The sequence below is a fragment of the Hemicordylus capensis genome, chromosome 17 (assembly GCF_027244095.1).
Source record: "Hemicordylus capensis ecotype Gifberg chromosome 17, rHemCap1.1.pri, whole genome shotgun sequence".
Classification (NCBI taxonomy): domain Eukaryota; kingdom Metazoa; phylum Chordata; class Lepidosauria; order Squamata; family Cordylidae; genus Hemicordylus; species Hemicordylus capensis.
The window spans coordinates 6,319,436-6,344,439 of record NC_069673.1 but is presented as its reverse complement, the minus strand read 5'-3'; the positions used below and the strand labels follow the sequence as shown (position 1 = coordinate 6,344,439).

The 25,004-nt window shown below is 47.8% G+C and overlaps 2 protein-coding genes across 14 annotated transcripts in view; one reads left to right on the top strand and one right to left on the bottom strand.

The window, feature by feature from the left end:
• ASTN2 (astrotactin 2) overlaps positions 1–25,004 on the top strand; it is a 582,654-nt gene that overhangs the window by 420,761 nt on the left and 136,889 nt on the right. For all 10 annotated transcript variants that reach the window (XR_008312700.1, XR_008312701.1, XM_053281796.1 and 7 more), the window contains 2 exons: positions 1,580–1,684; positions 2,899–3,078. Coding sequence is in view for 8 of the 10 variants with exons in the window: in XM_053281796.1 (XP_053137771.1) it covers positions 1,580–1,684; positions 2,899–3,078 (285 nt within the window). In the remaining 2 variants the exon portion in view is untranslated. The remainder of the gene's footprint in view (positions 1–1,579; positions 1,685–2,898; positions 3,079–25,004) is intronic.
• TRIM32 (tripartite motif containing 32) lies at positions 8,903–18,123 on the bottom strand. Of its 4 annotated transcripts, XM_053281804.1 has the most exons (4): positions 18,009–18,096; positions 14,896–15,012; positions 13,164–13,235; positions 8,903–11,685 (listed from the first exon to the last, which is right to left on the bottom strand). In XM_053281804.1, exon 4 carries the CDS (start codon positions 11,631–11,633, stop codon positions 9,687–9,689), a length of 1,947 nt encoding a protein of 648 aa, XP_053137779.1. In that variant the 5' UTR covers positions 11,634–11,685; positions 13,164–13,235; positions 14,896–15,012; positions 18,009–18,096; the 3' UTR covers positions 8,903–9,686. The 4 variants fall into 4 exon arrangements, with proteins under 4 accessions (XP_053137779.1, XP_053137778.1, XP_053137781.1 ...); XM_053281803.1 differs by lacking the exon at positions 14,896–15,012 and having other exon boundaries at positions 18,009–18,123; XM_053281806.1 differs by lacking the exons at positions 14,896–15,012; positions 18,009–18,096 and adding an exon at positions 16,983–17,381.

Genomic DNA, 25,004 nt, shown 5'->3' with positions numbered 1-25,004 from the left:
AAGCTGCCATAGGATCCACTTTTCTAGAATGGAGATGGTTAAATTATTGAGTCTAGATGACGGACTGGTTTGACCAAGCTGCTGTGGGGACAGATCCCTTGCAGCCATGTTTTCCTTAGTTTCTGTCCTCAGCAACTTGCCTAGGTGCTTCCCACTCCAAGTTCAAGAAGTTGACAGTGAGTGCCCATAAGGAAATAAGCAAGAGAGTTGCATGCCACTTCCTTGATCTCTAGTGTGACCTAATGTTTTGGTGGTGGGGCGTGTGCAAAGTCAGGGTGCCGTTGCTCCCGATGCTCAGTTGTGAATGTGAAGCGCTGTGTTTCTGTTTACCTAGTGGAACACTGATGGTCAGACTCTAGGCTTTTACAGTCTAGTTCTTACTAGACCTCTAAGGTTCACCAGAAAGCCAGATGCAAAATAATGGGTCAGAGGGCTGGCCATTCACTTAGGAGCAGGTTGCCTCTGCGAATGTTGCCCCAGCGCCGGAATTTACTAGCACTGGGTGAAGTGTTTCATGGCTTCTTACCTGGCAGGTGCACATCCTATCAGTAAGCCAAGAGTTGGCAGCCCAGGCAATGAGCAGCCGCACACCTTATACGCCCATCTGGTGTGGGAAGAAGAAGTATGTGGAGCTGGGAAAACCCAGGGCAGGGACCATTAATGCAGGCATTGGGCTGAGAGTTGGCCACCCCTGTATGGTATGATGGGCCTTTGGCATGGGCTCTGTGATGGGCCAGTTGCCTTACGTTCCGTGTTGGTGATGAGAACAGCGGGGAAAACATCAGGGCTGGTCGGTTCTGTAGGAAACGGTGACATGGGAACAGCATAGCGGTGAACTAGTTCGTGCAGGAGTGAGTCAGATGAGAGTACCTGCTGGCTTTATGTTAAATAGAAATGGAGTGCAAAGTGAGCAAAGGTCAGAGAGTTGAAGAATCGGGTTGGAGGAACAATCCCCCCCCCCGAGAAATAAGTTTTTCATTGTCAGCTGCCTTTCTGCCTCGACCCCTTGTTTGTATATACCTATCATATTTATGGTGCAACTTCCGAAGTGGACTGTAGCCCATAGAAGCTCGTGTTGCAATCAACCAGTTAGTCTCTGCGTTTTCAAATCCCTCCTTGTTGCTTTCCTTTTCTCTGGAGATGCCTCTGTCATATCCATCCTTATTTGCTTTCACCCACACACCTGCTAACAAGATGGGATAGTACATAGGGCACTGAATGAGGAGCCCTTCTCCCATGCTGCGAATATCATGGCCTTGGTGTGGAAAGTAAGTTGTGACAGCAGAGTTCCCCAGTTTTCTGCCAATTTGAATCTCACTCCTCAAAAGGCACGCCAAGTCTGTTGTTGCCGACAGACATGGCTCCATCACTGGCTTGCCCCTGGCAGTGGCAGCCGCCACTTCTTCACACTGTCAGTATCACTAAGAAATGCAGCGGTGAGCTTGTTGGGGGTTACGATCTCTGTTGTTGCAGCCTTTGTACTCCCGAAAACATGTGATGAGGGAAACAGTTGGAGTGAAACGGAACAGGCCTTCTTCAGGCCATCTCCTGCCTATGCTCTCTCTCTATCTCTCCTCAGGCGATATCCAATATGACGAAGCCATGGGGTATCCTATGGTGCAACACTGGAGGGTCCGAAGCAACCTGTACAAAGTCAAGCTGAGTGCTATTGCCCTCTCAGCAGGTGAGAGTGACAACGTTGCAACTACGTAGAGAGTCCTGAGGTTCTCTGATGAGGACCGAAAGGTTTCATCCCCACACTTTGCTGAGGCTTGAAGGCTGGGGAAAAGCGCTGTTTTGTCATTTCTGGTGGGTAAAATGTGTGTCTGTCACCTCAGCCAACCATCTTCCAAGAGACTTGCAAAACACAGCCAACAGAGCTTTAGTGCCAGGCTTCCTCTGAGGAGGAAAATCCTGAGCCATGAAGCTCACTGGAGACCTTAGGCCAGCCCCTCTCAGCCTCACCGACCTCACAGGGCGGTCATGAGGATAAAATGGAAGTTTGGAAACATCCCTGAACTTTTTGGAGGGAGACTTCAAATGTAGTAATTAAAATATTTGCCTAAATGTTTAGAGGTTTCAGATATGCCAACTTTCTGGCCATGTTGGTGGGTTTTCTATACACATCAGTAAGGGAAATGGCCGTAAGAGCTGTTAATGGAGTCAGAAATTCAGAGGTAGAAGTGGTGATATGCCATCACTTAGCCTTCAAGCAGTTGCAGAGGTTAGCAACCAAAAGGACAGAAACATGGAGGGCATTGCTTATACAGTCATTGTGATCACTGTCATTGATCTTCCCTCAACTAGCAAAGTGGATGATCAGGATGCTTTTTGAGCAGATTGTATCATTTTGTAAGCAAAACAGCACCACCTAGGAAGAAGAGGGAGGTTCCTGCAGGGAGTGGGATCCTCAGTCATGGCAGACAGGCAGATAGCTGTACAGAGTACCTGAGTTTGGTCAGCAAGAGCATCTCTTTTGAAGCCTCATCTTGACTACAAGAGAGGGAGGTACCTCTATTCTCTTCCTGATGTGCTGAACAGTACTTTATGCATCCACTTTCTCAATATTCCCACAAGGGAGGTCAATTCATATTTCTGTCTTTTGAATCTGAGGCTGAGGGGAGAGTACCTAAGCGTACTCAGCAAGTCCATAGCAGACGGCCCAGGTTTGCTAAAGCTAGTTCTCCATTTAGGAGTGACAGTATTACTTGACCTGAGAAGCCCTTATGGAAGTGGAAGCCACATACCTCCAGAAGTTACAGCAGAGGACACTCAGCATTTTTGAGCTGGAGCTGCGGGGGGGGGGGGGGGGCGGCATTTCATGAACATCTGAAAGCCACATTCCAGACTGCATGATCCCTGTTTTGTTGTAACTAGTGCCCCTATTTGGCCTTCCAGGGTTTGCAAATGTCCTGAAGATCCTGAGCAAGGACAGCAGCCGCGAAGAGCTGCTCTACTTCATCCAGCAATATGGCTCCCACTACATTGCGGAGGCCCTGTATGGCTCAGAGTTCAGCTGCACCATCCGCTTCCCCAGCAAGAAGGTCCAGCAGCAACTCTGGTTCCAGTATCAGAAAGGTAAGGCACTCCTGCAAGCGGAGCAAAAACCTCCTCACCTTGTCTGCCATCACTCTGCCCATCGCTTTGCATACTGTACTCTCTCTTTCAAGTCCTGGGGTGATCCGCAGCACAAGGCCAACCTACCTGCTGACATATGGTCAGAGGCCCCCTTTCCAGCTCAACTGCCTGGGGCCACGGCTATTTCTCCCAGACACTTGTGTCTTTCCCTCCTTGCCCAGTGCCCTCCATTTGTGTGCCTTTTGCCTGCGGGGCCTGTGCCACCATCCCGACTCTGAGCCTGACGCGCTGCGATCCTTGTCATCTGCTTGCCAGCCCCTTCAAATTGCCGCGGGTGATTTGGGAAGGTTTCTATAAATGTGACATAATTGAGCTGTCTGGGAATGGTTCCGTTTTTATTGCTTGTGACAATGATGGTCTTTAAGGAAGTATATTAATTCAGCAGCAGACTCATTGTGCAATGCCATAAATAACCAGACACATCATTAAACCGGGCAATAAACTCTGGAACTTTGAAGTCATACCATTAGGGTATATTTCTGAAAGTTCAGCAATTTGCCGTAGCCAGTTGGCCTGCTGCCTCCTGAAAACAGTACTGGCTTCTTGTTGCTGTGTTGCTCATCCACCTGTGCGCCCACTCCCTAAATTTTGTTGTGCTTCATCCCAGTCTGTGTTGGATTTCTATGTGGTTCATTGAGAGAGCACATCTACAGCTCCACTCAGATAGTATAAAACCCTAGTCTGGTGCCCCACAGTGCTAGTACAAAGAGGTCTATGTGTAGGCTTATGAACCCATCACATGCTCCGCTTTGGAGGCCCTCTTTGTGTTTACCCAACACTTGTCCCCCAAGAGTCTGTATTGGGGTAGGTGCTTTTAAATTTCTCATGGATTTTCTGAAGGCTGGAGTGAACAGTGAGGTGGCCATGTTTGTGAGTGGCACCAGAGTATTCAGGGTGGTGAAAACCAAATCTTTCTGAACTAGGTGAATCAATGAACAAAATGTCAAGTGTGCATAGCACTCAAGCTATCTTCTTTACTCAAGCTACTTTCTTCTTTACTGAATGACAGCAGGGAAATATTAAGCCTCCTCATGGACCCATCTTGAACATAATGCTGAACCACGGCGTAGTGTTATTACACTTGTTACAACGAGGCTCAGGCACTCCCTCCTCCCCTTTGCTCACTTCTTCATGTGCTGGGGAAGGATTCAAAACCTGTTTGCAGATTGAGAAAAAAAATGCTGTTTCCCATTTCAATTCAAATTTGGGAAACAGTTTCTAAAACCCATCGCTGGTTATCAGAGTGGTTTGATATACTGGCTTATTAACTGCAAATGTGTTGAACAAACCACAGTCGCCTGTGTTTAGACAAAACAGGAACTGCAGTTTGCTTCAACTACAAATGGAAACTGCCAGTATTCTCCTCGCATCCACAGAAGGAGGGGCGAGGGGATGGCGTGTGAATGGCCCACTCCTGAGCAGACTTCTCTTCCACAATGCTTCTCTGTGAATTGTTTTGGGAAATGAACTCACTGTACTTGTCAGTTTTATTCTTAAGCAATTATAAGTGACAGCTTGCTGTTGCAGAGTAGGAAATCTTGGGAAAGGGGCGTATATCTCTTCAGTGCTATTAACCTTCCCTGCTTCCTTCCCAGAGAACCTTGTGTTCTCTTTAAAGGCACAAGAAGGTGATGGCGTGAAACTGGGAACCAGATCAAATTGTGTGTGCAGTTGCTAGTCTGCTCAGTAGCCGTCTCATGCAGTGCGTGTATGGTGCAGTTCTGTGCAGCGCTGTTGTGGTTGCTGCTCATTTTGTGAAGGACTATTCAGTGGATTTTTGTTCCATTGTCTTGCCCACAAAGGGAAGGACTTACTGTTTCACTAGGAGTCAATGTGCAACTTGTATCATGCCTCCTTACCATTTACAGCTAGCGGCTATGTGGACTCTGCTAATCCAAGCATTCTGATTCTGTACAAAGATAAATGATGCAGCTAACCATATCTGCATATGGCCTTATGGGTATTGCTCTGTTTTTGTTTTGTTTTAACTTCCAAGAACCAGGTGTTCAAATATTACTTTTGGGAGATGTGTAATTCTCACTGAGATAACAAACTGATCCCTAGCCTGTATAGTTTCCGATTGTGGGTGGGTGGTGTTGGTAGAGGTACCACTTGTATGTTTTTTCTCACAAACACACTCTTGCATAGAGAAAGCTTGTCATGGAGATTTCCAGACTCTATTTTCAAAAAAGAGTTGTTGTTATCTCATTTTCTAGTGTTGTTGGAAATTACAGGTGAAACTCGGAAAATTAGAATATCGTGCAAAAGTCCATTAATTTCAGTAATGCAAATTAAAAGGTGAAACTGATATATGAGACAGACACATTACATGCAAAGCGAGATAAGTCCAGCCTTAATTTGTTATAATTGTGATGATCATGGCGTACAGCTCATGAAAACCCCAAATCCACAATCTCAGAAAATTAGAATATTACATGGAACCAAGAAGACAAGGATTGAAGAATAGAACAGTATCGGACCTCTGAAAAGTATACAGTGTACTGTGCTTGATTGGCCAGCAAACTCGCCTGACCTGACCCCATAGAGAATCTATGGGGCATTGCCAAGAGAAGGATGAGAGACATGAGACCAAACAATGCAGAATTGCTGAAGGCCACTAATGAAGCATCCTGGTCTTCCATAATACCTCATCAGTGCCACAGGCTGATAGCATCCATGCCACGCCACATTGAGGCAGTAATTGCTGCAAAAGGGGCCCAAACCAAGTACTGAATACATATGCATGCTTATACTCTATGCAAGAGTGTGTTTGTGAGAAAAAACATACAAGTGGTACCTCTACCAACACCACCCACACACAATCGGAAACTATACAGGCTAGGGATCAGTTTGTTATCTCAGTGAGAATTACACATCTCCCAAAAGTTGCATTACTGAAATTAATAGACTTTTGCACAATATTCTAATTTTCCGAGTTTCACCTGTATATAGCCCAGACAGAAGTTGACCACTTCAGTTAGAACTGAGCCCTAGTCTCAGGGAGCCTTCTTCCCTGCACCTCTTCCCCCCCCCCCCTTTCAGCTGCAGATGCTGAGATTTGAACCTGGTACCTTGACCTTCTCTATGCAGAGCCAGTCCTCTGCCACTGTATAGCTTCACCACCTTCTGTGCATCAACGTACATTGGGCCTCTCCTCCATCTCCTAATGGCATGACAGATAACACTTTTCTTTCTCTCACTACCTTCAAAGTACAATTTGGTTTCCAGGCCTTGAAAATAGACCTGCCACCAGAGGGGGAGAGGAGATGAAGTGTTTTTAATAACACAACGAGCCTCCCCCCCCCCCAGTGCACTTTTAATTCTATTTTCTCTATTACGCAGCCTAAAAATCCAACACGGGCACACACACAGAAACAAGTCATAATTATAATGCGTTCCTAGTGAAGGTTACAAAGCAGTTAATAGACTGTTCATTAACACAGTTTCTCAATACTCCCCTCTCCTGGCACTTTGTTTGACAGTTACAGAAACAGGAGCTGGTGGTTTGGTTGGGGACAGATTTCGTTAAAATATAGCCCAGACCAGGGGAAAGACCTTGCCACAAGTTCTAGTTTGTTTGGAGAGGCACGTCTTTCACTCCTGGGGTAGCAGTTCTCTGTCGTCTCCCCCATGTATACCAAAAACAGGACAGCAGAGCAGATATGAAATGTGCCCCCCCCCCTTGCAAAAACAAACCCAAAAAATCAGTGGCGAGCCACAAGTGCCTCATAAAATAGAGTGTGCTGCCCCCCACCCCACCCCTCCATTTGCAATCAGAGTGCGGAGCAGATGGTGGAGGCTTAGCTTAAACTGTGATGTGGCCATTTGGCTAAAGCCAGGCAGTCAAGTGCTCCGTCAGCAGAACGGCGGGGCTTTAAGTCCACTTAAATGAATCTATTGCTTTCCAAAATGCTCTCTGTAGTGGTATATGTTCTACAAAAGATGCTCTCTGGAACAGTGCACAAGGCAAGTGCTTATTTACAAAACACAATATTGGTTTCACTCGTCGGCTTGGTGGAAGCTGCCCACAACAGCCAGCTCATAAAGGCAGGCATTTCAAAATGCAAAAATGATAGGAAGGGCCATAAACGTTATGTTTATCAAAGGACCAGGGTGAAAGCAGCATGGCAATTAGACAAAGCACTCCCAGCCCATGTAATTATCTTCAATCCGAATCGTGTCTACATGCGGAAGTGGCCCTTTGTTGCTTGGATTGGTGTAAAGACCCACCCACTCCATTCAAAACCATACACAAAGGAGGCCAGTTCACATCATCCACATTTAGGATTGTGAGTCCCTGTCCCTGTATCTGGGTGATTATCATAAGCACAAGCTACCCTATTGAGAAACAGTGGCTCTGAATATCTGGAGGCTCGTGACTGTGCTGTAGGTTATTAGAGTATCTGACATGGAATCCAACATGCGAAACGTAACTTGTGTTCAGGTTGAAGCAAGCTTCTGGCCCTCATGATGCCCAACCCTGGACACATAGCAGCTGTGTGGCTTTAAAGTACACAGACTACTTGGGTAGGAAATACCAATAGTGTAGGAAGAGAATTTCTTCACTCAGCAAAATGATCAGCTCCTACTTAGGTCTTCCTAACCATATACAGCTTATCTTCCTCCCTCCTCTTCAGAAAACACACAATGATACAGCTATATAAGTGGAAAGGAGGGATGCATGTTTGTCTGGTCTGTAGAGCTTATTCCAGTTGCACACTCGGTGTTTTTTTAGGGGAGAAGTCGAGAGCTGCTGGCTGGGCTTCCTTGCACAAAGTAAAGCCTATGATTTTCCACTTGACAGAGCGAGCGCAAGTGGATACAAGCATCAAGTCACTGCAGCCATGCAAATGTGTGCTTTCCGGTGGCTTGACCCCTCACTTTAACCCCTGCAGTGTTCATATCCCCCATGGGATTGTAATCGTGCTCCCTGAACAGACTTTAAGCAAGAACAGAAAGAAGCTTGACGTTGTAGCAGCCCAGCTGTCTCTATCCTCCTCCTTACACCATAGTAAATGAGCAGGATGAGGACTTGTACCTGGCTCTCTGGGGCATGATGGGAATCAAGTGATTCCGGTTGATATTTGCCGTTCTAATTACATGCCTAAAGCCTTAGAACAGAATCAGTGCTCCACTGTGATTGGCACAGTCCAAATGCCCATATCAAGAATTCAAGGGACAAGATGTTTCTAGTCCCATGTGATTGTGGTTTGAAGCTATCTGAAGTTTCACACACACATAGGACACCCAGCAAATACAGACACCACCAAACCAGCTCTTAATTGTTCTTTGCTTCCCAGCACTTGCACTGACAGTAATGCTGTTAATTCTGGTGGATTAACTGTGGCCAACTGTGTCCGACTTACCCATAAGAAGCTGGTTTTTCTTCTCTTTAAGCCATTCAGGCACATTGGAGGATGTGCTCTTCTTCCCATATGGGCAATGCCTTGGGTGGGCTAATTCACCCAGCTACAGTTTCATGCTTCATCTGACCCAAGACATAAGCCTATCGGCTGATGAGCAAACCCGTCTGTTGCCTTAAATAAGGCCTAGTGGCATCGCTGGCAACATAGCATTTTGCTGTGAAACGAATTGAGACGTAAAGCTCGGAATAAGGAGGGGGGACTTCCGCGTAATAAAATAAGAAGCCCCTTTTCACATCTTATGGACAAGTAGCTTTTGCGTAAGGTGCAGACTAGTGGAAACCCATCAGGCAGTGCAATGATGTGGAATGCTGGATATTGAAGGTGCACAGTTAAACATATCATTTGTCACATTTGATCTTGTTTACTCCAATTTCACCTTCCCTGGCAAAGTGTCAACAAGAAACATAACCTTCCAAAACATTTTGAAAGCAAGATACAACACAGAGTCATTAAGAACAAACCCCAATCAATTTCGTCCTGCGTAGGATCCCCACCCCCCACAACCCTCTGCTAGTTCAAAAAATAAGAATAATGTGAATTCCCAGGAGACCATTCTCTGCCTTAAGCTGATCTTCTGCAATCACCCCAGACCTATTTCCCCTTCAAAGAGTGCAAAGTCATACACAACTGTCATAAACTGGGGGTCTTTTGGCACCATAACTAGATGCAAGATCCTGGGCAGGGGTGGTGGTGAGCTGTACATTTGTGTTTGCTTTTATGCTGTTGTGGGTGCTGGTGAATTCATTATGTGATGAGTTGGCTATACCAAGGTATTCAGGAAGTCAAAGGGATCCCACTGTGGACAAGAGCTACCAACTATTGCTGGGGAAAACCTATTAAGGGGGATTCTAATGAAGGAACCAGATCTTGAGCACCACACACATGCAGTGAGGCAAGGACCGGGTGGCGATCGGTGAAAAGTGCTTGGGGTAATCCTTCACTGTTAACACAAAATCGCACCCAAGGCCTAATTATCTTCTAAGGGCACATACAAGACTATGGCTGCTACTGCACTAACTGAGCCAGGCCTGTGGCATAGCCTGCTTGAAAACTATGGCACTGATGTCAGCCAGCCCGTTGAGGACTGTGGAGGAATCTAGAGGCAGGGAGCACAGCTTCCTCCTAAGGAGTGGAGTACCTCCTCAAGTGGTAACTGTAGATCTTAATGCAATGATCCCAACAGTCCAAGACCAACAGCTGTCCCTTCGGAGTGATGGCTATGCCAACAGGGCATGTGAGTCCCTCTCGGATTAAGATGTTGTAGCCACCGCCCTTGGGGAAATGGAGGATTTCTTTCCGGCTGCTGTCTGCAACGATCAGGTCTCCCCGGGCGTCCACGCACATCCCAGCAATGCATCTGAAGTCTTCGTTCTCTGAGAAAAAGTGGCTGATTTGCCGACCCAGCTGCCCATCTGGGCCGACAGAACCTATAGAAAACCCGCCCTCCAAATGATGCTCATGCTGGCGGTTTTCAAGGTTCAGACCCAGCCCCTGGGTGAAGTAGATAGTCCCTTCAGCATCACACGTGACAAACTTGGGCCGCACTGCACTGCACAAGCAGCTGTACTTCACCACCCCAATGCCACGGTCTACGGTGAAACACCAAAGTTTTCCACCTTCCACATCAGTCACAACAAACTGTCCTGATGGCAGAGCGGTGATGCCCCAGGGCTTGCTGAGCTGACTCCTGTGGCACGCCACACAGTGTCCGTCCATTGTGTACACCTTCACAGAATTGTCATAACTGTCAGTCACGCCAATCAGACCATGGCAGTTCATGGTGACTGAGAGGGGAGTCAGGTTTGGCAGATCTGCCCCGAGGAAGCTGAGCACAAAGCTGTCAATTCCACTGGGGCTCCGGCGGATCTCCTTCAGGAAGCCCTTGCGGGTAAAGACTTGAATTCGGAAGTTGCCGCGATCTGCTACAAGCACTTCCCCCTGAGGAGTGACATGTAGGCTGACGGGCAGATTGAAAGTCCCTGGTGTGCTGCCCTTGGAGCCCATCTTTTTGAGGAAGTGGCACTGCTGGATACTGGCGGCTGCTTCTGGCGCCCTTGGTTTGGCAGAAGAGCAGTTGGGCAATACGGTGGCTTCTTCCTGAGCCACATCGGTCTCTCTGAAAGACACTGAGGTTGATGCCACAGCCTCCATCAGCGATTCCTCCATGTTGATGCTCCGAGGTTTCTTGACTACCTGTCCGATTTGCAGTGGCCCAACATGTCCCACTTTGAGGAGCTCCACCTCTTGCAGGGTCAGCTCTTTCGGGAGGCTGTTCATTAGTTCGGGCTCCTCCTCGTCTCCTTCTTCCTCGAGGAGGGCAATGTCCCCCTGTTTAATTTTGGCAAGGAAGTAGTCACACCGTGACACGATCTGCACCTCTGCAATGTTCAGCAGGTAAGCCTGCTCCTCCATGATCTGGTTGTTCACTTTCTCCACCTCGGAGAGGGAGCTGGTGAAGAACTTGCGGGACCTCGCCAGCTCCTCCTGGATCTTGCGGTCCTCTTTGCTGTACTCCTGCAAGACAGCTTTGTACCTCACCTGCAGGTCTTTTGAGATCCCTTCTAGGGCTGTCTTCCTCTTCTGCAGGTCCCCCATGAGCTCTCGCAGCCGCCCAAGCCGGGTCCCAAACTCTCGCCTCCGTTCGTCGGCCGCCTCTTTGATGGCGACCACACAATGGCCCTGCTGAAGGTGCTCAGCCTCCTTGCACGGCTCACACAGGACCGAGCCACAGCTCTTACAGAAGTGCTTGGGGAGCCGCCGTCCACAGGCCTTGCACATGAGGAGGCCCACCGTTTCATGGAGCCCTGCCGTGTCTATGATCTTCAGCACGGTAAGGTTGTCGGTCAGTTGAGCCAGGCTCGTGATCCTTGTGATCTTGCTGCAGAACGGGCAGCGGATGCCGTTGATACTGTTGGCCAGGAGCTTCTCTAAGCACTGCTTGCAGATGGTGTGGCCACAGTGCAGGAGCTTTGGCCTCAGGTGCTCCTCAGTAAAGCACTCCATGCAAATGGGGCACTCCAGGACTTCTCGCAACGCATCCGAATTGAGGTGAGGAGCAGCGGCAGCCATGGCCTTGCAGAGGAGAGAAGGCTAATCACATTTATCCCAACCCTTTCTGATTCTGTGTGGGAAAGAGAAGGAAATGTTTAGCTCTTACACATTTCAAACCAGGCTAATTAATTATACAATAGAGTGCATCATTTTAAAGTGTTGTGCACATCACATTACTGCAAAATATTAGCTGTCAGTAGACAATAACGGGTTGGATGGATTGAGCGGGGAATTCATTATAAGGCAGCTTCATAGGCCTTCGTGCCTACTGGGCTGAACAACCCATAAAGTATCAGAAAGAGCAACATGTGAGCTCTTCCATGTCTCATGTCAAAGCCCCCACACACTCACTCTTACTTTTTGGTAAAATGCTGGAAATTTCAATTTTCATGTAATGGTCTTCTAACAGCCGTTATCTTGCTCATAAACGGCCAATCTAATGAGGCCACATTGCCATCCAGATTCCTTTCCCCACTTCCCCACCACCCCTTCTACATTATGTTATTTTATACTGTGTTCTACATCGTTAGGATTCCAGCTGTGCTCTCTTTAGAGCAGACAACCATTGAAGAAGAATACAAAACAAGCGGTATCATTAAGCCATTGTGCAATGGAGATGGCCGCTGTAGCTCTGCTGGGTTGCATTGCTTGCCCATTAAAATGGAGAGAGGAGGGAAGAAGAGGAGGAGGAGGAGGATTCCTTTGCACTCCCACTCCTCCGTGGGCTCCTCAGGCAGAAGACATGGAGACATGCGAGACGCACACAGAAAGATGGTTGAGATATATTTTGTTCTCTTGTCCTCCTCCTGAACTTGGCAGCTGGAAGGCTCGTGACGGCATCCCTGGCGGCATCTCCAGGTAGGGCTGGGAGAAACTCCTGCCTGAAACCCTGGAGAGCTGCTGCTGTTCACTGTACACAACGCTGATGGATTTATGCTCTAGTTTGGTATAAGGCAGCTTTCTGTGTGCACTACCAAGAAGAACCTGATGATTTGATGTCCTAGATGCAGATGGCCAAACTGCTGGACATCTACTTCCCAGAGCCTTGAAAGAGGTCTGTTCTTGTAACGGAGGCATGCAGAGACTATTGGGATGTGTGAGCATTTGTGTGTGAAGCCTGGTCAGTAGAACTGTGAAAATCAGTCTCTAAAACAAGTGGAAATTCACTTGTGTCTTCTAAGCTCTAGGCTCTGAAATCTCAAAAGACAGATGTTTATGATGTACACAAGAGGGCTTTGAATGTGTAAGGCTAGTTTACGCACCTTCTGCTTAGCAAATGCCCACAGAATCTTTGCTCCCGAGAGTGAAAACAGCAAGGGAATTCACAGAAGGGAGGGAAAATTGTGAGCAAAATTAATAGCCCCTTGCTAAATTCAGCAGAGAGCTAGTTGTTGCCAATAAACGGCCGGTGGGTTTAGCAGCAAGGCAGATTTGTAGTTGGCAAAACTAAGCTCTGTCTCTTTTTATTGGTGCTAAATGCACACTGTAAATACTGTGTTGTCACCTGGCATTACTGGAAATCAGAGTTATGGCCAACTCAGACTTTACCTCACTTGGGGTGGATGATCCGCAGAGGTATCCCAAGAGGCCCTGTTGTATATCACATGCAGCAGCTGCTCACTGGGAACACAGAAGCAGAAAGAGAAAATATTAGTCCAGCGAGTGAGCCAAGTGCCTGTGTTCGTGTGTGTGTTCCCCCACCGTCATTTAGATACTGCAAGAAATCTGGTTGGTAATCAGTGCTGGAGGTATATTTCTTTCCCGAACTAGCAATAAGATCACTGTATGCTAAGATGTCCAGAATTCTTCGTCAGGGGCAGTATAGAACCAAAAGGCACGAGGAGGTGGGTCTTCAAGCAGATCAGCATTGCATTGCCTTTCCCTGCACACTGGCTTGAGCTGTTGCCCTCCCTCATTTAGATGACTCTTGTTGGTGTGTAATTGTCACCATTTGGTGCGCTCTGACCTGTCAGTTTCCTTTTGTAAGTCAGAATGTGGTGTCTGTTTTATCAGGGTTAAGGCACAGGCAAAAGTGTGGATATCTCAGATTAAAAAGAATTCAGGATTTTAATTCAGAGTGTTAGCAGGCCTACCAATAGGTTTGGGGAAGGGATAGCCGATGCTAGACAAATGCTCTCTCCGATGATTTCTCTCACTCAGGGCCTTTCGCACCTGTGCGCAGTGCAGTTGCTAGAAGACTGCTTAGCCAAGGTGCAACTGTGATCAAGCAAGCGATGAAATGATTAGGCAACAAGATGCCGTGAACAAGGGAATAAGGCAAATGGTATTAAGTCCTGATACAGTGGGAGCCGTACGTAAACACAGAAAAGCTATCTGCTAACAAGACGATGGAGCAGTGTCTTAATGCAACAAAAGCCCCTCCAAATACCTGTGGTGTGCAGAGGGAAGTGTGGGAGGTAGATGAGAATTGCTTCAAAGCATTCTTATCAATTATAAATTGGGGATCAAAACCTGGCAATCCCACACCTAGAAATCTAGGCATCCTTCAGAATTCCTTCCTAATGCATCGGGGAGGATTTTTCAGATTCCACTAAGAAAGAAAGCAGCAGTTACCAGCTTGTCTCTAAATAGTTTTATTTAGAGACAAGCTGGTAACTTGCAGCAGTTTGGCCCACTACCTAGCATGGCTTGGATTTCCAATGTTTACTTTCACTTTCGCCTTTGACTGCATGCCCTTTTCTTGTTACCTTAGAGATCTGTGCATCCTTGGAGACGTGCATATAACAGCAATCATTTCCAGAGTCATGGCTATGTTGTCTGTTGCAGAAAAAACTAGTAAAGTGTTTTAGGGCACCAGCTAGTATATTAGTATAATTTACAATGTCCCTGGCAAGGTTTTCTTCATCACTCCTGGCATATCTTGTTTGTGACTTCCTGCTACAAGCTCTTCAGTTACGTGTTATGATGTCACTGTGCCCTTGTTTCCAAAGCTGAAGTGTAATAAGTGTACCTTCTGTAGCACATGGAGAGGAAAGTTGGTCTTGTGGTAGCAGGCATGACTTGTTCCCTTCACAAAGCAGGGTCTACCCTGGTTGCATTTGAATGGGAGACTTGATGTGTGAGCACTGTAAGATATTCCCCTTAAGGGGATGGAGCCGCTCTGGGAAGAGCAGAAAGCTCCAAGTTCTCTCCCTGGCATCTCCAGCCTGCAACATTGAAGAAGCCACTGCCAGTCTGATGAGACAATGCTGAGCTAGATGGACCCATGGTCTGACTCAGTAGAAGGCAGCTTCCTATGTAAACTATCTAAGCTACTGACCTTCATCACGTTTTGTGGCAGTGAGTTCCATAGATGAACAGTGTGCTGGGTGAGGAAGTACTTTATTTTTGCCTTTCCTGAGGCTACTACCCGTTGTATTTATTGGAAGGCAGAATTCTGAGAATATAAGGGAAAGATAACATGTTTTAAGAGAGAGGGAAAATTTCATGTATAATTTTCTAAACCTCTTTCATCTCTTCTGCCAGCTGTCACTAAAAGCCACTTAACATCCTCTAGCCATCCTGCTGTGCTCACAACAGTGTCTTATATTTCAGAGTGCTAGCCCTATTAGTCTCTTTTACACCTATATTACTGTTGTACTTTTAATTATGGAACTCACTGCCACAAGACTACCACTAGTTTTGGATGGCTTTAAAAGGAGTTGGTATTTCACTTTACACCCTCTAACCATCAAGGTGACTCATAAGGCTATTAAGAGTATGTTTCTTTCAGTCCTTTCAATGCACACTGATAGGTGAAGGGAGGGATTCTAGCCCATGTACAAAACTGAAAAGAACATGCTGGCTTTTCTGGGTCAACATAGAACACTAAAGTGCACACTGGAGTATGCAGCACCACCAAGGTTTTTTCAAAAAGATGGAATAAGCAAAGTTGGAAAAATAAGAGATTTGGAACATCTCAGTGTCAGCATGATGGTTTTAATCAGACAGGCACACAGGGATGAACTGGCAGCTAGTTTAGCTGTAGAAAATCCTGCAGCTGCAGGGCTTGCTTCAGATAATGTCCCGCTCAGTTCTGTCACCTCCATAGGAGGCTTCTTTTGAAATTGCCAGGAGAATGGAATCCAGAGCAAGGGCCATCTCGCACTTCCCCAACCCTGTCATTTGTCTCTGTCCTGTTCTAACCTGCAGGTAAAACACAAATGGAACAGCATATTCCAAAATGGCCCTGGGGCAAGGGTGCTGCTGATCTAAAGCTTTCTATAGTGTAGCGTGTTCTTCTGAGAGTAACCTTGGCACCTCCCTAGGGCAGGGGTAGCTCCCAGCTGTTGCTGAACTGCAACTTTCACAATTGTGGCTGGGGATGATGGGAGTTTTAGTTTAGCAGCAGCTGGAGAGCCAGAGTCGCCTGCCCCTGCTCTGGAGGGACTTGGACTTCAGTGCCGTGCACCGTGGCTGGACAATAATAGGAGCCCTTGACATCAGTGGGGCTTAATTCAAAGTGGACAGGCATACATCTGATTCAGAAAGAAAGAAAGGGCCAAAATTTGCCAAGCTCCTATCCTGCCACAGTTGCAAGGCTACCTCGATTTCACGAAGGGTATCCATTTCCAACCACGCGACTAAGTTTTAGTTCCCAGGGGGAACTAACGTGGGGTGTGTGGCTGGAGGGGAGATAGAAACAGGTCTTGTGCTACAAGCAATAGTTTTGAAATGCCAGCACGCCTGTGATGATGGGGAAAGTTGCTCTGTGAATGGGTGTGTTTCAGGAGGAGAACAGAGAGAGAAATAGTGGACATCAATGTAAATGGCCTCAAGGAGCCGCCGGCCGGGGAGCTATGTTGACAGGATAGAAATTGGCACACATGCAGATAGGGAAAGGGGACAAGGTGAGCATTTGATGGAGACCATGGACACCTTTTGAGCTATGGCATCTAAAGAAAGCATTGCTCTTCATAGCAATCATGTGCACCAATAAGGGTTGCTCTCTAAGGTCTGTTTTAAAGTGCTCTCTAGGGTTGCAAACTCTTTCTATGTATTGCTGCTCTTGTTCCTTTTAACAGCAGGCTGAGAGGCCGGCATATTGTTTCTCTTCATTTCCATCTTCTGTCCAGGCAAACCTTCCGCGGCTTGCTTTCTGCAAGGTAGGCACAAAAGCAGAGCCAGTAAACAATACTTTACATGGCTCTGTGGGACAGAGGGGCTATAGGGAGGGGAGGCTCCTTAAAAAGGTTGGGCCGCATGAGTGGACACCTGCTCTGGATGGTTCTGTGGGTCAGTCCAAGGCAGTATGGTTCTGTTAGAGCATTAGAAGGGGCGGCGTGTGTATTCCGGGCCCCAGAACTGTTTTGCTGGGCTGGAGATGGTGGTGGTGAGCCCTCACCCATGTACATATAGGTCTCTCACCCTTCTTCCAAAGTACTTGCGCTGTCCATGTGTCTCTCCCCGCTCTTATCCTTACAAAATCAAAATCATGCCCGGTGAGTTAGGCTGAGAGCTCATGACTGTTCCCGGCTCACCCAGGGAGCTTTTGTGGCCAAGCAGAGCTCTGAGCCTGGGTCTCCCCAGTCCGAGCTCAGAGCTTTAACCATGAGACCGCTGGTTCCAAAGGTTGGCCAAGATTGAGAATATCAGGCTCGGAGAGGAAGGCTGATGTGGGTGCTGGTGTGTTCTCTCTTAAGTGTCTGTGTCGAAGTAGGGCTCCGCTTTGGGCAGACTTCTCTATGAAGCTGGAGGGTGACTCGAGAGTTGTGCATAGTTCTCCCAGGATCCTCCCCTCTGGGGCCCAGACGTATTCCTCTGCGCTTGAGATGTTGGGGTGATCCTGAATTATCCCCTGGGGCTGCGGGTGTGTGTGTGTGGCGGGGGTGCCGCTTGGATTAGGAGGAGCACCCATGTGTCCCACGCAGCTAGCCCGTTTGGGAAGTCTGGTGAAGGCAAGCCTGGTGGGTGCGATTCTGCCGCACAATCGGCAGGCCATGCACAGAGCCCAATGCAGCTGCGAGGAGCAGGCAGGTGCAAGCCTGCCGGGGGGGCGTGTTCCCAGGAAGGTGCGCCAGGGGCTTTGCCGGGGTGGGGCCGGGCGGGGGAGCAGCCCTGGGGCGCTGTGGGCCCTGGAGGCGATGCCCAGAGGCGGAGGGTGCCGAGTCCTCGCAGAGGCCGCCAAGCCTCGCCCTGCTCGGTTCTGCTGACCCGGCCCACCCCGGCTGCCGCCTCTCTTTGTGCACCCGGGAGGGGCAGCAAGCGAGCTGCTTTGGATGCCTCTGCGCTGCCTTCATACGTGCCCGGCGGCCCCTGAAAGCCCATGCAGCCCTCCCGCTCGGCAGCTCGGGGTGGGGGGGGGAAGGATGCATGGAGCGGCATTGCGGGAGGGTGTCCCCGTCCGTGCCCGCCGCCCCACCCCCGGCCGGCCAAGGCAGAGCCCCTCCCTACCTGCTGTCGCTTCCGTTCCTCCTGCAGCCGCAGCGAGCCTTTGTGTCCTCCCCCGCCAGCGCTGCGCTTTGCGTCTGCGCGAGGCCGTCGTCACCGCTCTCCTTCTAGCCCCGCCCCTCTGCGCTCGGCTGCGTTGCCGAGGTTCATGGGAGTTGTAGTTCGGCAAGCGAGCTGGGCTTTTTCACTCCAGCCCCAGTAGTTCGAATCCCTTAAAGCAGGAGACAGTGTTGCCGGTGCGGTCCTTTTTTTAATTTAAGAAATGGTACCCGTAAGGAAAGAAAGGGAAGGGAAAACAACCTTGCAGGGTTTTGACGCTTTGTTTGCGTGGCTGGATAGGCTGGAGCTTTCCCATGGCTTTATTTTGCGGTGTGATTGTGCTCAAACCCCGGCTCCGCGCTTTTCTTTTGCAGAGAGAAACTTTTAGGTTTTATTGGTTGGTTTGTTTAGAAAAAACACAAATGTTCTGTTTTGGGATGTTACCGTATGTTTAATCCTCTGTTGTGAGCCGCCCAGAGAACAATTTGTTATGGGGCGGCTAACAAATAAATTCGGTATTTATTTATTTATTTATTTATTTATCAGCGTACAAATCTCCACGGGCTAGTGCCCCCCACCCCCCGCGCGCGCGCACGCACACACCCCTACCTTTGAGCGAATGTGGAGGTGGGAGAGCCCTAGGAGATTGCATTATAGGCTTTCTATCAATAGATTAGATTTCCATACTGGAGGGCTGGAAGTGACACCGAATTAACATCAGAGTACCTTGAGACCTTCCTTCTAAATGTCCATATCATATGAACACAATCAGCATTCCCAATGCCCTCAGAAGCACCATACACAGATGATAGGTTGTCTGGTGGCTGTTCACCTTAGTTCTTTTTAGTATGCATTTCCAAGAAGCATTTCCTATCCCGTCTCTAGAATAGGCAAGTCACCATTTCTCACGGAATTTTTCATTTGGTGAGTGGTGAAGATACAGGGATATACAGCCTTTGGGGAGAAAGGGTCTCTCTCTCTCTCTTACACACACACACACACACACACACACACACGGAAGAATAGTGCTCTTTCCACTTTGTGAGGCCTCAGGGTTTCCATCTGTAAATATTTAACACCTACTATTCAAGTGTGTTCACTGCATCTTTCAGCATGTACCAGATTTGTCACTGGTTCATCAGCTTGTTTCTATTTAGCAGCTGGATCTTTCCCTTGCTTTTCCACATCTGCCTCCAATCAAGAAGAACCACTCTACAAATATAATAATAATTGCAAAAAGTATAACAATCACATGCACTTTTTCCATGTATAAAAAATTAAGACACTAAATACTCTAGTAAACTGCAACAAATGATTCATTTCATTACATTTTTCTAACAAGGAGCTTAGCACATGTTCCCCACTTCTTACACCAATTTCATAAGGTAGGCTCACTTGAGAAAATACCCAGGTCTGAAAACAGTAATCTGAGTGTTTCTGGAGAAGAAGGTCTGTGTTTGATCCCTTGCAAAGATGGAGGCTGTCACATCACAAGTGACTGTTAATATCGTAGTTCTGATGGTTTTTCTATCTCGCTCTTGGGAAACAGACCTTCCGGCAGGATCCGTCAGAGTTCAAGCAGTGATTCTGGGATTGGGAGAGGTCAGGCTACACCATCTGATCAACCCCAGAATTTCAGATATCAGGAGATATCCTGTTTAGCAACTTTCCCACAAATTGCTTCTGATAAGTTCCCAGGACTTAACATACGATGCCCCATGGTCTGCAGGGGCCACCATTCTTCCACTTCCGTGTTTGGCTTATTCTTTTTGCACAAGCTTACCCAGTTTCACAGCCCTAGAACCTGTTTGCTCCGGAATTCTACTTCACTTCTTGCACCCTTTGTCATAATATATCAGAGTTGTGTGCAAATATGTATGTGCAACTGTCAACATCTGTACTCTCAAGAATTATCTATCCAAGCTTGCTACAGACTTGGAATGCAGGACCCCTTCCCTCTCCCAAAACCCCTTCTGTTTTTTGACAAATGGCAGAATCAGTTGGTGGACGTTTCTGGCTGCCTGCTTTGTATAGCCGGACATGGCAGTAGGGTGTGTGTGTGTGCGTATACACAAGTGACAAATGCCTTTTGGATGCTCTTCCCTGTCTCTTGGATCTAGGGTCAGTTCCTCTTATGTCCTGTGGAGAACAGAAACTTAACTCATTTGGGGGCCTGTAAATCCTATCAGCAGCACTGGCTCCTAGTGTTCCTGGGAGGATTGAAGTTGCTGGTGGTTATGGTGCTTCTCCCTCCTTCCTGCTGCCGCAGTTTGTTGGCTCCTGTTGGTAGGAAATGCTGGCAAGAATGAAGGAACCTGGTAATGGTTGTTTTTGAGAGAGAATGTATGTAAGAAGGCATCTCTCTCTCTCGTGACAATGCCTAGAGTTTTCTGTACAAGGGCTGTGGGCACTGGCATGCTCTAGAAGAGGGCCTGTGACAGAAGCTCACTGTTGAAAGTATTACACACCCAATATAGACATGGGGAAATAAGTTTACATAAACACCCTCAAACATGACCTACATTATAGACTCTCTGTCCTCCATGGAAATGGACTGACAGTCCAGACTGGGTTCCCCCGATCTGCCCCCCGCCACACACACACACACACACACACACACACACACACACACACACATTGTAATGATGGTTAGGGTCTGTAGCACATCTGTATGGGAATTCTACACACCAACAGGAAGTGCTCTGCTGCAAGACCCACCCTCAGTTGTTTGACCCAGTATTAAAGTGAAAGAGCTGGTGCTTTGTGCTGCTTTGGGGCGACTGTCAGTGTAGTTCTCCTTCCCTGGGTATCTGTGAGCGAATGGGTCTTGGAAGAGAAAACAACACTGGTTTTGCATTCGGATAACAGCCGTGACAGTTTGCTGTACCCAAAGAATACTGGTGATGCTACTTTACCTCTTGCTTGGAGCAGTGGAGGTCTCCGTTGTATAGTGGGATGCAAGGTCTGGCAAGAGAGGTGCTGGGTCAGCTTGACCCATCCTGTTCAGTCGCTTTGATGGTCTGGCAGTGATTCAGGCAGGCACAGTGTTGGCAAGGTAGCTGGGGAAACCAGAGGCATCCTCCAGCAAATAGACTGCTTGGTCTCACATTGGCTGGGAGGCACACATGAGGGTTTGGGCGGGGGGGCTCCTTGAACTGCAGTTTTGAGAAGAGAAACACACACTCACACTGGCACAGGTCCCTCAAGCCAAGCGTTGACTGTCTTATCGAGATACAAGCAACGTCCAGTGTCTTGAAACTACCATTTGAGCACGGGGAAGACAGACCTGAGTGTGTCTTCAGGCTTGATCCAGCTCTTAATAAGCCCATGTCGGGCTTACAAACCAGAAGGCAGACGGTAAGGCCACTGTGGGCGTCTTGCAGGTCTCCAACAGAACTAGCACCTTGTAAAAGTGACCTCACCATCTCCTCACACAGGACTTTATTGGTGCCAGTTAAAAGCCTTCCCTGGTCTGGTCTGGTCTGGCCTGACTGTGCTGCCAGGCTCTTGTTAGGACCCGGAGAGGGTTCCTTCTGCCTTCCTCCCACCCCCAGCTAAATTTAGCATTTGCAGCTTTGATGCCAACATAACGCCAAGGCCCTGGTCTACATTCAGTCTGGTTCTCGGGCCTCCCTGGGAGCTCTGGAGTCTGTGTGCCTCACCCTAAGTTGTAAGAGCTCTGAGCTCTGCAGAGAAAACACATTGCAGCTCCACAGTCACAGAAAATGAATGGTGAGGCCAGGAGGGCTTTGATCACCTCACTGTTACCCAGAGGGCAGCCTTCCCATCTGAACCTGCTCATCATCTCATATCATTTTCAGTGACTGGTTCCTGGGTGTCCGTTCTTTCAGGAGTTAGGAATCTCCAAAGAATCTACCTTGTAGATTAGGCAGGATTCCTTCCATATTGTTGGCTTTTTTAACATTCCCTTTTATTTGGCTTTCAGTTGTCGCTCATTTGGGGTCTTATCCATGTATGTGCATGCTTTTGCACGTTCTTCTCACATTGTGAATGCTTCGGTACACTGCCTTGAAGGCTTTTTAAGTTGAAAGGTGGCGTAGGAATCTTTTTGCTAAATGCGTGGATTGTGTGTGCTTAAAGTGGAATTAAAGTGTGTTAAGGGAGACCAGAGGTTGTGTCCACAGAGCCGCTGCCTCTCTGGTTGGGCAAGTGCTGAGGAGTCTCCAGCTCAGAATAAATAGCATCACGTTTTAGCTCCTGGGTCATTTTCCACAAACCATTGCTTTCTGAGCCACTCGCAGCCGACCAACAGCAACTGTGAGGCATTTGAAACAGGCATCAATAAACATTGCAGTCCTCGGTTGCAACAGTGTAGCAATCTTACTATACTATAATGAATCATAAGTGAGTTCATCCAACAATTCATGAAAGCAGCGATAACAATAACATCAACAATGGACACACACACAAATAAAGATACCATCACAGTAAGCAAACATGTAGGCAACCAGTCACTGTCTCTTGCGTGCATGCTCACACACGCGCACACACACACACACACACACACACACACACACACACACACACACACACAGAGTTACATTGCCCACCTGAAAAACAAACATACAGAGAAAAGTCCAGGCCCCACAATGCAACATACAAAATATAATAACCGGGCTGCTGGATATCCTGCTTCCCCAAGTGGCCAGTCGGAAGACCCCGAGCAGGCCATGACAGCCAATTGCTCTCTCCCTCAGTTGGTTCACAGCATTTGGCTCTCAGAGGTACACTGCCTCTGAGACTGGCGATTCCATCCACCATAGCTAATATTCATTTGTGGTTCTCACCTCCTCCTTCGTGAATGTATTTAAATCCCCCTTTAAGCCATCTAAGTGACTGACCTTCAACACGTTTTGTGGCAGTGAGTTCCATAGATGAATAGTGTGCTGGGTGAGGAAGTACTTTATTTTTGCCTCTCCTGAGATCACTGCCCATTGTATTCATTGGAAGGCACGATTCTGAGATTATAAGGGAAAGAAAACGTGTTCTAAGAGAGAGGGAAAATTTCATGTATAATTTCTTAAACTTCTTTCATCCCTTCTCCCAGCTGTCACTAAAAACCCCCAAGGTATATAAGCTTTCCTCATAGGGACGGTACTCTAAAGTAACACACAAGGCAATTGTTCTGTGGTCATTCTATTGGCTTTCTCTGCTGGCATTGATCCTGTTTGCCTTGGGCTGCCTTTGGATTTAGCAGGAATCAACATGGCATCTGCGTTGCTCCCTGTGGGTCTTTCTTTGCTGTGTAGAAACAGTTCACAGGATGCTTAACCTCCCCTGTGTCTAGAAGCACTCTTAGTTGTGTTTCGATATGGATAAAGCTTCTCAAAAATTGTGATCAGATGGTTGCGTTTTTCTTTCTGTTGAAGCTCAAGTCCGGGAAGTTTCTCCCATTGCCCAACCAAATGAATTCTGATTCAGTAGTGTGACTTGCCCCTCCTCTTTTGTTTTAGTCAGGGCGGGTGTGAGTTTTTTTTAAAGCAGATTACTTTTAAAGCATCACATATGCATTTATTAACCTAAGTTGAATTTATTATTCAAATAAGTGTATGCTTGTTTCCTCCTAAAGAAAGATGGGAAACTGCTTTGGAGAGGAGAGTGATTAGTGCTGTGTTGATCCCCTGCCAATCAGTGCTGCACATGCAGGCTTCTGCTGTAAACATGCAGAACTGTTTTCCCCTGAGCTCTGGGAAAAGATACAATGGTATGTTTAAACAATACACAATGAGCACAGTGCCACAGTGGGCTCCCTTCTCAAATTACGGCCATCAACATACATGCTTAATTTGTGCGGAGGGTGCACCCACAATAGCAGAGGGTGATAATTTTATCCTGCCGTGAGACTTGTTTAGTACAGAACTGAGGTCATGCCAAAGCCTCCCCGACCTGCCCCGTTATCCTATTATTTCGTGCAATGACAGAGAGGGAGGGCTTGGGCTCAGTTTTCGAATCTGTCCTCTGCAGCAGAGGATCTTTGCTGGTGCTGTCCTGGGGCTGCAGAGGAAATGTGCTTTGTTCTTCCTCCTGCTGCCTCCTCAACAGGAGCTGTCTCTGTGTTGTTCCACTGGAGGGCAGCAGAAACTCACAGAACACAAATTTTAGCACACACCATGCCCCCCAGGTGAAATAAGTTCCAAGATGAAGATATGCACACTTCACATCAGGGGCGTAGCTAGAAGAGAGGGGGGACCGTGTTTACCCCTCTCCCCAGCGGCCCCTCAGAGTGAGGGAGATAATGAAGAAACTAGGGAGAGGCGGAGCTGGGTGGTCCTCAGGAATTGTGGAGCCCGGGTTCTTTGAATCCATCTGCTCAATTATAGCTACACCCCTGCTTCATAGACATGCTGCATATGCTGTTTTCTGCAGTGTGTATGCACAAGGATGCCCTTTCGGTTTGTATCTTTCCATGTTAGCGTGTGTGTCCTTATTTGATCGCAGGTGCACCCCTAAACCAGTCCCACGTTTCTATAGTCTTGCCTTGGAGGCGTTGGGCTTACATCACAGATTATGCAGGGAGCTGCCGTCTACTGAGTCATCTAGCGCAGTGTTGTCTACAGGCTGCACAACTGTGGCCCTCCAGCTATTGTTGGACAACTCCATCGTTCCTGGTTATTGGCCACTGTGGCTGGGGTGACGGGAGTGATAGTCCAACAACAGGTGGAGAGGTGGAGTTGTGCAGCCCCGGTCTACTCTGACTAGCACCGGCTCTCCAGGTTTTGTAGCCAGGATTCGTTCATGGCCCTATTTGAAGATGCTGCCAGGGATTGAGTCTGGGGCCTCCTGCATGCAGAGCGGATGCTCTTTCCCTGAGCTATGATACTTCCCTCGTCATGTTGTTGTATTCCTAACGATAATTTGACTCAAATGGCTTCACAGTGAGGTACAGTGTTGACACTGCTGTTTGGCTAAGCCACATTCAGGTATTCAGCATTCCAGGCT

Coding starts and splice junctions, on each gene's coding strand:
- TRIM32 (XM_053281803.1), bottom strand. CDS start 11,633: ATGGCTGCCGCTGCTCCTCACCTCAATTCGGATGCGTTGCGAGAAGTC.